The sequence below is a fragment of the Salarias fasciatus genome, chromosome 5 (genome assembly GCF_902148845.1).
Source record: "Salarias fasciatus chromosome 5, fSalaFa1.1, whole genome shotgun sequence".
NCBI classification, from domain to species: Eukaryota; Metazoa; Chordata; class Actinopteri; order Blenniiformes; family Blenniidae; genus Salarias; species Salarias fasciatus.
Genome location: NC_043749.1, coordinates 32,968,636 through 32,981,332, shown reverse-complemented (window position 1 = coordinate 32,981,332; position 12,697 = coordinate 32,968,636). Strand labels below are relative to the sequence as shown.

General features: G+C 45.8%; 1 protein-coding gene and 2 long non-coding RNA genes across 3 annotated transcripts; 2 read left to right on the top strand and 1 right to left on the bottom strand.

Moving 5' to 3' along the window:
* The first annotated feature begins 1,671 nt into the window (after positions 1-1,671).
* On the top strand, positions 1,672-2,228 carry LOC115388737 (uncharacterized). The gene is made up of 3 exons (XR_003931500.1): positions 1,672-1,722; positions 1,799-1,934; positions 2,010-2,228. It is a non-coding gene; the product is annotated as an uncharacterized LOC115388737 (long non-coding RNA).
* A 320-nt stretch (positions 2,229-2,548) lies between these two features.
* Positions 2,549-3,350, bottom strand: LOC115388746 (uncharacterized). Its single transcript, XR_003931508.1, has 3 exons — positions 3,294-3,350; positions 2,937-3,072; positions 2,549-2,629 (listed from the first exon to the last, which is right to left on the bottom strand). It is a non-coding gene; the product is annotated as an uncharacterized LOC115388746 (long non-coding RNA).
* Positions 3,351-8,168: 4,818 nt separating this feature from the next.
* Positions 8,169-9,228, top strand: LOC115388733 (lysozyme C-like). The gene is made up of 4 exons (XM_030092002.1): positions 8,169-8,351; positions 8,627-8,782; positions 8,890-8,968; positions 9,057-9,228. Exons 1-4 carry the CDS (start codon positions 8,219-8,221, stop codon positions 9,121-9,123), a joined length of 435 nt encoding a protein of 144 aa, XP_029947862.1. The 5' UTR covers positions 8,169-8,218; the 3' UTR covers positions 9,124-9,228.
* Positions 9,229-12,697: the final 3,469 nt, after the last annotated feature.

The following is a 12,697-nucleotide window of genomic DNA, read 5'->3' as shown; positions in this document are numbered from 1 at the left end:
TATTACTAGTAATTCTAGCTCAATATTAGCTGTAGTGTCTTATTGAGAAAATGTTAGATATATTTTCTTAAAACAAGAATAATTTTCTCGAACAAAACTTGCTTGTCAAGATTATTTGACTTTTTAGACAAAAAATAAGAACAATATCCCTGAAATAAGATTATTTTTACTTTCTTAGAAATCCTTTTTTGCAGTGTGAGTGTGTGTCTTCAGGAGGGCCTGACTGTAAACCTGAGAAGCTCTGGATGCAGATCCCTTTTTTCTGCGGACATGTTTCAGAGTGCTGGTGAGAGAGCGGGACTGACTGCTCATGGCTGCTTCCTGATTGCTTTGTGAAGGTTCACTGAACACTGAATGACAGTCGTAACCACAATCTTAAACACCCTCTGATCTTATTGTTTCTGTCCATTTTCTGTGGTAAAATATGCTTAATTTCATTTGAAGAAATTCATGATGATTGTTATATGTCATACAATGCATAACATAGTTAATATAAGAAGAGACATTTACTGTGAAAGGTCATTTTGGCTTCCACTACACAGTATGTTATTTTGATACTGCCTGCATGTACGCTGACATCAGATTGCAGCTGGAGATGATGGAAGCAACACAGTGTTTTGTGAAATCGTTCTGGTTACCATCCTCCTCAAACATGGGACAACACAGCAGACAAACACACAGAAACACAACAGTAACGTCCCTACAGTGGACAAAACCTTGATCATCAGACCTTGCCATCCTCACTCCCAGCCTCGTGGCTCAGTCAGTCCCCAGTTTCTGGGGGCTCGTCCGGTTATGATTAAAGCTACACAAGCAGTTTTACAAGCCACATTATATGCATTCATATTATAGTCCATTTCCACTAGACTATATGTAAGCAAGCAAGCACTCAAATAAAATGTAAGATTTCCCACAAATCCCCCTCTTGGCCAAAAACAGATTTAGGACCACAAAATTAACATTCCTGCAAAACATACATTTCTGCATGGTCTCAAGCATGTCTCCAAGTACATAAATAAATAAGTACATCAATTAATGAATAAATAAAGCAATGTTCAGACAAGCAACAGTTTAAAACAAAATGGTGTGATGAGTGTTGATACTCAACTGCCTCGGTGGACAACTGACTTCCCACAGTCCTCTCTTCAGGTTAGGAGGCCGGTGTGTCCTCTCCTCCAGGTATGGAGCTCTTCAACCTAGAGAGGCGAGTGTGACAGATGTGATACCACTTGGCTGCTTTCTCCTTCAGTCAGACAGCATGGGTCGTCCGGGCTGTCACTTGGAACGGTCCGTCCCAACATGCCTCTGTCCACCCCCTCTTGGGTCAGCGCAGGTCCACAAATCCTAGATTCACGTCCTACTCCAGGTGTTCATTGCGATCAGGACCAACCTCCTGGTCCTGGAAATGGTCTCCCGGTCTCTGGTTCCAACAGGGTTAGGAAGGATAGTTAAACTGAAACACACACGCAGGCGTGTGAGCGTGGCTCTTTTCTCAGCTTTCTTTGAAGGAAATGAGTTTCTTGTGTTTATCACTTGTGTGTGTGTGTGTGTGTGTGTGTGTGTGTGTGTGTGTGTGTGAGCGTGCGTGCGTGTGAAGCTGCAGAAGGAGCTGAAGAACCTGTGTGTGGAGGAGGGCCAGCTGAAGCGAGCTCTGGACATGAAGCTGAACATCCGGCGGCAGAAGAAGGAGGTGAAGGAGCAGCACGTGAAGGAGGTGCTCGGGTACGGGCCTGCGCTCCTCCGCGCCGCACGCCGTCCACCGCGCTCACGCCCCCGCTGACCCGAGCCGCTCTTTCAGCCAGTGCACCCACATCCACCAGAGGCGCGAGGAGATGGCCGACAAGATCCAGAAGATCTCCGGCCAGACGCAGCAGCTGAGGGCCGAGATCAAGAGCCTGAGGGACGTCTGCGGCGAGGAGACGGAGAAAGCCCAGGTACCGGCGGCCTCCCGCAGCAGCGGCAGGCCACTTCCTGTTCCCACGCTGACGCCTTCCTCCTGTCCCCTCCAGGCCATCTACAACACCCTGTCCGCTGCCGTGGACAAGCTCCACCAGCGCATCCAGGCTCACTCCAGAGACCTGAAGCTCGCCGCCGCCAAGATGTCTGCAAACATCTGAGCCTGTTTACTGTTCTCATATCTTCTCACTTTCACAGCCTGATCAGACCAGGGGGGTTCCACAGTCTGACAGCTCATCTGTTTAATGCTGTTTTGTCTTCTGTTTAATGATTCATAAAGACAAACCAAGTCAACCATGTGTTTGGAAAAATTCTTTATCACTTGTCTTCATATTTTTCTCATGAAAAGTTTGACCACATGCCGACTCTTCTGTTTTCCTGATCAGCCCAGCCTCTTTGGACTTCAGTCTAGAAACACATTTCCACTCTGATTTCACTGTAAAGCTGATGCTGCTGCATGACGACGAAGAGAAAAGAACTGAGGCTGGTTCTTCAGCCGATCCCCGAGCTGACGGGGTCAGAGGTCGTCCTCCTTCGGCCCCCCCGCTGCTCCTTGATCCGAGGCGGGCCGGAGCCTGCTGGACCTGTTGAACGTGGAGACCTGAGTCTTGTAGTCCTTGATCTGGGTCCTGGCCAGACGCAGCTGGTTGATTTCGCCGATCAGAGTCATGTTCTGCTGGACAGACGGCCGTCACATGTCAGGAGATGAAACTCCAGCGTTTAAAGGTGCAGTACGTCACATTTTCAGTCAAAAAAAGAAACAACGTAAAACTATGTAAATGCATAGTTTGTCTTTTTTGTCTATTTACAGATGTGATGTAAATACATCAGCTTAACTCCTGGGACAATACACAGGTTCACGTTCTGCTTTCATAAGTGCTCAAAACTTGTTCAATAATTTAATTGACACAACTACAAATGGTGCTTCCACAGGTGATCAAACCTTAAAAGTGTTCAAGTAGAAATGAACACTTATCCACCTCAGCTACAGTGTCAGCCGCGCTGAAACTCTCCCAAGAAGAGGCTTGGACATGCTGAGGACACCCAGGCCGCTTGCTCACATGCTGCACTGCTCACTGGGAAGGCTCTGGCTATCTTGCACAGACGGAAAAGCTCCTGGAAAACATATTGTGTCACATATTTGAAACTGATTTTGTATTGAGATTTTCTGTGTTTAGGTCTGGGGATTTCTATATATTCTCATATAAATATCATACACAATAGGACAATCTTTTTTTACATTGTTATTTTTTACAGTAAATTAACTCAAGTAGGAGAGAGTTGCACAACAACTTCAAGTAACATGTTCATGAATGACCTCTGAACCTGACATACACCTTAGTAGCTGGAGTTCCAGACAAAGCTGCTTCACAGTCAGTCTCCAGTCTCCTCCTCCTCTAAGTGTGGCTGCTCAGCTGTGGGAATACAAGGATGCTGGGAAATGACAGATTGACAGACAGACAGGTGCGCGCGCACGGACACGGGCACAGGCGCACACACACATACATACACACACACACACACACACACACACACAAAGCAGCACATTGTGCTTTCTTCTGACCAAATATGAGAAATGTAGAAATGCTTTCGGGTGACTGGGAGACTTCCCTCTTTCCATGTGGAGAATAAACACAGCTCTCCCCCGGTCTCAGATCAGCGTGACTTGTGGTCTGGTGGCGCCCCCTTGTGGGAAAAGGGAAAACGTGTGAATTGATTGAAACTCACACAGTCCAAACTGTACAAATGAGGATTGTTGTTAATGTAACAGATGATCAATGATCCACCTCAATATCTGAGGCCCTTACACCAACTTTGAAAACACCATGTTGTTTGTAGGTCACTTCAAATGCCATTTGAATTTCAGAGCAACATCAGAAAGTTGTTCAAACAGTGCTGTGGAGAAGTGATTTTGGCATTGAAGGGGATGAAATGCTTGACAGACACAGACAAAAGAAGAGTGGAGGTGGTGTGGCGTTGTTCACTCACACCACTGTGGAGTTTCAGGTGCTGGAACACATGTGAAGCATCGATTACAATGGATTTCTGATGTACCCTCTTCTTAACCGTCCTTTTTTACCGTCTGGAGTAATAGTCTAGTGGTAGAGCGTACGCCTCTCACCCGAGAGCTCGTGGGTTCGCGTCCCGGCTCTGTCGTGTTGTTTTGTTCACTCATTGAAATTCTGGAATTAACTAAAATTAATTAACTAAAACTCACCAAAAACACCCCCAAAGCGTTTTTTCTTTTTCTTCATGCCTGCCTGTTTGAGCTTTGCTCGTTGCTGTGCTGCTCAGAGAGGCAGCCCCTCCCCTACCCGTGAAAACGCTCTGTTTCCCATGTTGACGTGGCACGGAGAAGATGGCTCCCCTGAGCCCCCCTCCCGCAGGCCCTCGGTCATCATTTGTAACTGGGATGACGAATGAAAGCAACAATGAAGCAAGAGCAAGAGTCTGAAGGGTCTGCGCTTGGTGAGTTTCTAACAGGAAAAGACGTTTTCGTGTGTCTTTGGGTGAAGAGAAGCTCGAGCAAAAGAGCTAAAGCTAGCCAGCGTTTTTTGTTTTGAACGAGCAAAGCTCAAACAGGCAGGCATGAAGGAAAGAGAAAAAACGCTTTGGGGGTGTTTTTGGTGAGTTTTAGTTAATCAATTTTAGTTAATTCCAGAATTTCAATGAGTGAAAAAAACAACATGACAGAGCAGGGACGCGAACCGTCGGGCTCTCGGGTGAGAGGCGTACGCTCTACCACTAGACTATTACTCCAGACGGTAAAAAGGGACGGTTAAGAAGAGGGTACATCAGAAATCCATTGTAATCTATGCTTCACATGTGTTCCAGCACCTGAAACTCCACAGTGGTGTGAGTGAACAACGCCACACCACCTCCACTCTTCTGTTGTCTGTGTCTGTCAAGCATTTCATCCCCTTCAATGCCAAAATCACTTCTCCACAGCACTGTTTGACCAACTTTCTGATGTTGCTCTGAAATTCAAATGGCATTTGAAGTGACCTACAAACAACATGGTGTTTTCAAAGTTGGTGTAAGGGCCTCAGATATTGAGGTGGATCATTGATCATCTGTTACATTAACAACAATCCTCATTTGTACAGTTTGGACTGTGTGAGTTTCAGTCAATTCACACGTCTTCCCTTTTCCCACAAGGGGGCGCCACCTGACCACAAGTCACGCTGATCTGAGACCGGGGGAGAGCTGTGTTTATTCTCCACATGGAAAGAGGGAAGTCTCCCAGTCACCCGAAAGCATTTCTCCATTTCTCATATTTGGTCAGAAGAAAGCACAATGTGCTGCTTTGTGTGTGTGTGTGTGTGTGTGTGTGTGTGTGTGTGTGTGTGTGTGTGTGTGTGTGTGTGTGTGTGTGTGTGTGTTCTCGTATTTCTATCCTTGTCGGGGCCAAATGTCCCCACAAGGATAGCAAAACGTGAAACGACGTGCCTTGTGGGGACCTTTTTCCGGTCCTAAGTAGGAGAAACAGTGTTTTCTTGACCATGTTGTTGTTATTGAAAAAAGTAAAAGTGCAAAAACATTTCTTTAGGGTTAGGCTTTGTTGTGGTGTGGGTTAGGGTTAGGGTAAGGGTCAGGGTTAGGGGCTAGACATGAATGGGAGTCAATGGACGGTCCCCACAAGGATAGAAATACAAGACCGTGCGTGCGTGCGTGTGTGTGCGTGTGCGCGTGTGTCTGTGTGGACAACCAATGGAGAACATGTTGCAATAAATGAGGTGAAAAACATTTGTTCGCCTGCATCAATTTCAAGTTCTTGGCCAAGAGTCACAGACTCTCCTTCCTTCATCTTCAAGTCACACATCACAGAGCTGCACTGACGTATTTGTTGAAAAACCATCTGTACCTTCAGTCAGTGGAGAAAAAGCCAATCAGAGGAGAGGAGCTTTTGCATGCAACTTTTTTGAATCTGACACTTGGAGAACTTGGACACCTGCAATTGAATGATTTCTGAAGAGAAAAAAACATCTGCAGGTACACAACTCACAATACACAGGTGCAAGTTTTGCTTTTAGAAGTGCTCCAAACTTGTTCAATCATTTCATTTACACAACTGCAAATGGTGCTTCCACAGGTGCTGAATCCTTAAAAGTCTTCAAGTAGAAATCAAGACTTATCCACCTCAGCTAAATTGTCAGCCGTGCTGAAACTCTCCCAACAAGATGCTTGGACATGCTGAAGACAGCCAGGTCGCTCGCTCACATCATGTTCAGAATGAGAATCAGAATTCCTTTATTGTCATTGTTCAGAAGAATGCAATGAAATTGAGAACAGCAGCTGTCGTGGGCAGTGCAGACAAACAAAAGAGACAAAAGGACAAAATAGTGCAAGACAAAAATAGTGCAGAAACGGTATAAAATAAATAGACTAAAAGTTTGCGTGTCTTGCAATATAAATATAAATATATGACGCAGTTGGTGGTCACATGTTGTTCTTGTTCAGGGACTGGTTATGGTGCAGTATTCAGGGCAATGACAGCTGTAGGATAGAAGCTGTTTTTGAGTCTGTGTGTTTTTGTCTTTATTGCCCTGAAACGCCTCCCCGAGGGTAGGAGTTGGAAGAGGTGGTGGCTGGGGTGTGAGGAATCCCCGATGATGCTGCGGGCTCTCCTGAGGCAGCGGGTCTGATAGATCTCCTCCAGAGATGGAAGAGGGCAGCCAGTCAGCCTCTGGGCGGTGCTAATAATCCTCTGGAGCTGCTTCCTCTCCGCCACTGTACAGCTAGAGAACCACAAGCAGACGCCATGGCTGAGTACCGACTCCACCAGGCAGCGGTAGAAGGACACCAGGAGCTCAGTTCTTAAGTTATTCTTCCTGACAATCCTCAGGAAGTAGAGTCTCTGCTGTGCCTTCTTCAGAATGGATGTGGAGTTTGCAGTCCAAGTCAGGTCTTGGCTGATGTATGTGCCCAGGAACCTGAAGTCTTTCACTATCTCCAGCCTGTCCCCGCTGAGTGTGATGGGCTGTATGTCTGGTTTACACCTCCTGAAGTCGACTAGCAGTTCCTTTGTCTTGGAGGTGTTGAGGGTGAGGTTGTTGATGGTGCACCAGTCTGACAGTCGCTCCACCTCCATCCTGTAAGCAGTCTCATCTCCTCCAGAGATGAGACCCACCACCGTGGTGTCATCCGCCAACTTGATGAAAGTTGTTGCACTGCTTACCGGGAAGGCTCTGGCTCTGGAAAAGCTCCTGAAAAACATAGTGTGTCACATATTTTCATTGATTTTTTTAATTGAGATTTTCTATGTTTAGGTCTGGGCTTTTCTATGTATTCACATGTAAATATCATACACAATAGGACAATCTATTTTTAAATGTTTTTTTTTTTTTTACAGTAAATTAACTCAAGTAGGAGATAATTACACAGCAACTTCAAGTAACATGTTCATGAATGACCTCTGAACCTGACATACACCTTAGTAGCTGGAGTTCCAGACAAAGCTGCTTCACAGTCAGTCTCCAGTCTCCTCCTCCTCTAAGTGTGGCTGCTCAGCTGTGGGAATACAAGGATGCTGGAAAATGACAGATTGACAGACAGACAGGTGCGCATGCACGGACACGGGCACAGGCGCACTCACACACACGCACACACACACACACACACACACACACACACACACACACACACACACACACACACACACACACACACACACACATTTTGCCATTTTGGTCATCAGTTATTGGTCAGCTCTGTACTGTATTTTTTTGTAATTCAAGTTTTTATTTTTTTCACAACTTAGAACAAGACAAACAAAAACAGACAGCAATGAACAATACAAAATGTGGCCAAACTAACACACACAATGAGTACTCTACTTTAATTCACCCTATCTAAAATGGTTAAGATGTTTCAAAAAATGGAAACAGCATTATTTGCTCAGGCTGTCCATTGAACAATTAACCTGTTGTATTTAAACATCATAACCACATCAGATGAAGAATCTTTATTGTCTTTGTTTTAATGTATTTCCTTCATTTCCCTGTGAAACTCTGTGAATTGTCTTGAGTCCAGAACTCTTTCTTCAGGTTTGAATGATCCTTCAACAGTCTATGAGCGAGAACTGAACCTTTCCACAGCTGCGTCTTGTTTGGAGTTGAGTGCAGGTTCTGTTTCAGCTGTGACCAAAGGGCGGAGCCTGCAGTATTAAAGGAGGCAGAGCTGAGGAGGAGACATTAGTCCTGCAGCTTTACACTGTTCATCACAGGTTTTCTTTACTTTCTTTAGAGAACGCTCTGCAGAGATGGTCATGAGGAGTCTGGTGTTCCTGCTGCTGCTGGCTGTGAGCAGTGCCAAAGTGTTTGAGCGCTGCGAATGGGCCCGAGTGTTGAAGAAATATGGGATGGACGGATACCGAGGCGTCACCCTGGCTGACTGTGAGTACAAATAGCTCTAAACAAACAACAGAATGATATATCACATGTAGTCCTCATGTTGTCTGAGAGGCGTTTGTGTTAATGACTCCTCTCAACCAGCTGAATTTAACCCACGATTCAGTGTGAGACACAACTAACTCATTTCAGAGATTAAAACTTTAGGAGGACTTTCCAGCAGTGAACCAGACTCAGAGGCTGAGAGACTTCAAATGATGATGAACACCAGACTTGCCAAACAAGTCTTTGATGCCCAGTGCGATACTTTCATTCTGCAGGGGTGTGCCTGTCTCAGTGGGAGTCCAGCTATGACACCGGAGCCACCAACTACAACGGACCCGGCTCCACAGACTACGGCATCTTCCAGATCAACAGCCGCTATTGGTGCGAGGACGGCTCCCCTACAAGCAACGGCTGCAACATCAAATGCAGCGGTCAGTGAAGAATCCCTGCGTTTACACCTCCCACTAAAACATACCTGGTTCTTTGACTTTCAGCACATGGATGTAAATTAATAATGATCCACCAAATTCAATTTCAGAGCTTCTGAGTGACGACGTTGGTGCAGCGATCAACTGTGCCAAGCGTGTGGTGAAGGATCCTCAAGGCGTCAGAGCCTGGTAAGTCCTGAACATGTGATGAGACTGTGATGGACTCACTGCTTTAACCTTCACATGTGGAGGAATAAACGACTCGGCTGTGTTTCAGGGTGGCCTGGAAACGTCACTGTGAGAACCAGGACCTGAGCTCCTATGTGCAGGGATGTGGTGTGTGATCAGCTCCTGGAGTCCAGCATCCTCTGCTGCAGTTGAACAACTTCTTTGTGGTTCAACAATATTTCAGACAAATGCTGAACACACTGATGTACTGCAGCTAATAAAGTGCCTGAAAAGGAAGTATTCAATCAATTCTTTCATTTGAGCTTTATCCTTCTTGCATTGAAAAGTGACCCAGAGAATAGCTTGGAGTGTTGATTTTAGATGATTTCCGCTGAATCCCATTTCACCCCTCGGCCCTACCCCTCATTTTGCGCGTTCACGGGGAGGGGTAGGAGTGTCCCAATTGTCATGACGTAGGGGTAAGGCCAAGAAGGAGGGCCAGTCACCCCTCCAAAAGGAGGTTCTCGAGGCACACTTCAAACGGAGGGGTATGATCTGGTGGCGAGGGGCGCTTGTTTCGTCAGCCTGCGCTGTCAGTGGCGGGCGGGGTTAGTTCACTTCTGCATTGGCACAGGAGTGATCATTTCCACACCCGCGCATTCCAAACGCAACGGACGATTATTTTCAATAAACTGGTTTCTTCAACACTGCCCGCCTGGAATGCGCGGGTGGGAAACCATCGCCCCCGCCAATGCGGAAGTGAACTAACCACACCCGCCACTGACGGTATAGGCAGACAAAACAAGCGCCCCTCTCCACACAGATTTCCCAGAAAGCCTTCCAAGATCGGCAAGATGGCAGCGTCCGCAACGAAAGAAGTTCATAAATGTCAGTATTTTGTTGATTAATAAAGTTTTAAAATGTAAGGAAAATCTTCACCAAACAATTGTCGCATCTGTCTACAGCAGCGGCGACTACTGATGACGTACGCGATTTTTGGAGGGGTGTTGCAATTCGGAGGGGTTTACTTTGGGCCCTACCCCTTAGCACTCCGTTTCAAAGGGGTAGGGCTAGAAGGAGAAATGGGATTGGGCCTTCGTTTACTGGTTACATGAATGACTTAAATGGGTGAAAAAAAAAAAATACTGAGCTGCAGAACTCCAAATGCATGTTAAAGCTGCTGTTGTCTGATTTGGCCAATGGATCCAAACTTTATCAAGCCAGTTGGACCCGAGGCTTCAGAATGAGGTTTCTGTCAAATGGGTTTGTGACCTTGAAAGTACTTCATTGATCCTTCCATGGTTTAGGTACTACTTGACACTTGAACCATCCCATTCATGGTTAGCCTTGACTATGCACTCGGAGCTGCTGGAGGCCAGGTGGGATTCGAGTCTCAGAATTTGCCCTGTGTTTAGTTTTTCTCAGTCACTCTGGTGCCTTTATCACATCGCATTTCACTTTTGCACAACAGTTCAACCTCCACAACATTCAGCCATTTACACAAATCGTAGTCGCAGTTTGTCATTCTGACAAATCAGATACTTCAGGACATGCATCACATGCTTTTCATACAACTCTGGCATTTAATGTGGTCATTTGCTCATGTCAGTCAAAATGAACTATACTTGGGAATGCTGGAGTCATTCTCTATAAAACTAACAGTCATTTCATTGCTTGAGTTGTTACATGCTAGAAAATGTACTAGTCAAAATCGGTCAAGGAAATCTGACATTTTGAATGTTTTTCCTGAGTGTCTCTTAAATCAAGCTATTCTCAGGTGAACTTCAGCTTCATTGATCAGGTGTGAGAAGCATTTTCTTATCAGTTGTAACAAGTCACTTTTCCATTGTCACTCAGCTGAATCCCATCAACCTTCACTTGACAAGCGTGTCAGACCCAAGCAGGACAGTGTGGATCATTTCTCCAACACTGACACAGAAATGGAAGGTCAGCCGCATGGAAAAGGGCTGAGGATGGGGAAGAGGACCAAACAGAGGAAGGAGATTGTCAGTACATCCCTGGTGAAATTAGGGCTCCACTTGTGGATCATGCTGTGCATCACGGCCTCATGATGGCCGAGGCTGATGGAAGGATGCGGGCAAACGTTGGAAGAACCACTGTGAATGTAATTTTTCCAGAATTTGGTTGTGAGAACAGGTGTGTATAATGACAGGAACTCAGCACCAAACAATCTGCTTTGAACTACTTTCATTGAGTCAAACATGAAGCTTACGGAATGTGTCACTTTTTACATTTTCAATTTAGACTCACAGCTTCACTGCAGCTCAGATTTAGTTTACTGTAGTGTACTGTAGACATTCAGGGATTTCAGCACCGCCTTCTGGCTTTCAGAACGTGTCAAATAGAATGAAAGTTACTAATGTAACTATGGTTCTATGAATCCCGGATGACCGCCAGAGCACTCTGTCACTCAGAATCTTCATGATCAGTCAAGGTGATTCTGTAGGAACTGAACCTGAGGTGACACTGGAGCTTATAACCTTTCTAGGGTCATGCACAAGGTCACCAGTGACGTTGTGGGTACACATACTAGAACTTCACATGTGTGAAGGGAACATTCAGAGCTTTCAGCATCTCCTCTTGGCAGTCATCCGGAATTAATACAACCATTGTTGCATTCTTTTTTCTTTACCAACATCAAAAGCTGTTAAATCTGGAGTCTTGATTTAAAAAAAACCCCTAACATGGCAGTATTGCATTACTTCAGTTATTTTGTCAGCTATTTTATTTCGTCCTTCAGGAGAGCAGAATATTTGTTGCATGGTGAATGTGCGATTTTTAGATGTCTGTATTCAGAAAATTATGATGAAGGCTACCATTATGGATCACTAAAGGAGGTTGGACTGGTATCAGTACTGGATTGGTATCAGTATCAGATTGGTATTGGAATTGGCTAATACTCAATTTCATGCTACCGGCATGGGACATGAAGACATGAAAAGGTGGTATCAAACCATCCCTAATACCCCACCCTCACCTCAGAGTCTGCAGACTACAGAGTGGACTCTCCAGAAAACCACACAGCTGCTCAGCTCCTGAATCCTGCAGCTTGTTGTTACTCAGGTCCAGATGTTTCAGGAGGGAGGGCTTCAGAGCTGAGACCACAGAAGAACAGCTGATCTCACGTCATCATGTTGTTTCCCTGCAGGAACTAGAGCCCTGAAGAGGAAGCGCGTCTTCCCTCGGGACCGAGTGCTTCAGGCGGGAAGCAAGGCCACATTTTGCTGCGTGGTGCCGGCGGCTCAGAGTTTTGACCAAATGTATCTGAGCGGCTACGGAGGAGCTGAGATGAACTCCTCTGAGATCAGCGATCAGACGTACGGCCTGACTCTGCTGCTGAAGCAGCCGTCAGAGGTCTGCGTCGACGTCAAGTGCCAAACAAACACCACTTCCTACGGAGCTTGTACTTATATCGGCTGTGAGTATGACGGATTCGGTCTGTTCTTCAGTCCACATGTTCGCTCCAGACGCTCTGACAGCTTCAGCTGTGAACTCCAGGAACGCCAGCTTGACATGGACCTGGACTGTGGAGCAGTGCAAAGACCTCAATATAACATGCCAAACACTCATCAATCACGCTGAAACAGTGAGTGGATGATGGAAGGCTCCTCTGTGAAGCTCCTGTTTGAACCTGAATATCTTTATGATTTTCTGCATTGTGTCTCAAGGTTGAAAGCGTTGGAATGATCCTTAAGGTTGCGGTTTTGAAGGAGCTGATCCCTCACTGGA

Excerpts from the sequence above, each read along its gene's own strand:
- LOC115388733 (XM_030092002.1), top strand. The coding sequence starts at position 8,219 with ATGGTCATGAGGAGTCTGGTGTTCCTGCTGCTGCTGGCTGTGAGCAGT. Across the intron at positions 8,352-8,626 it reads AGGCGTCACCCTGGCTGACT|GGGTGTGCCTGTCTCAGTGG; the intron begins GTGAGTACAAAT and ends TTCATTCTGCAG. Across the intron at positions 8,783-8,889 it reads CTGCAACATCAAATGCAGCG|AGCTTCTGAGTGACGACGTT; the intron begins GTCAGTGAAGAA and ends ATTCAATTTCAG.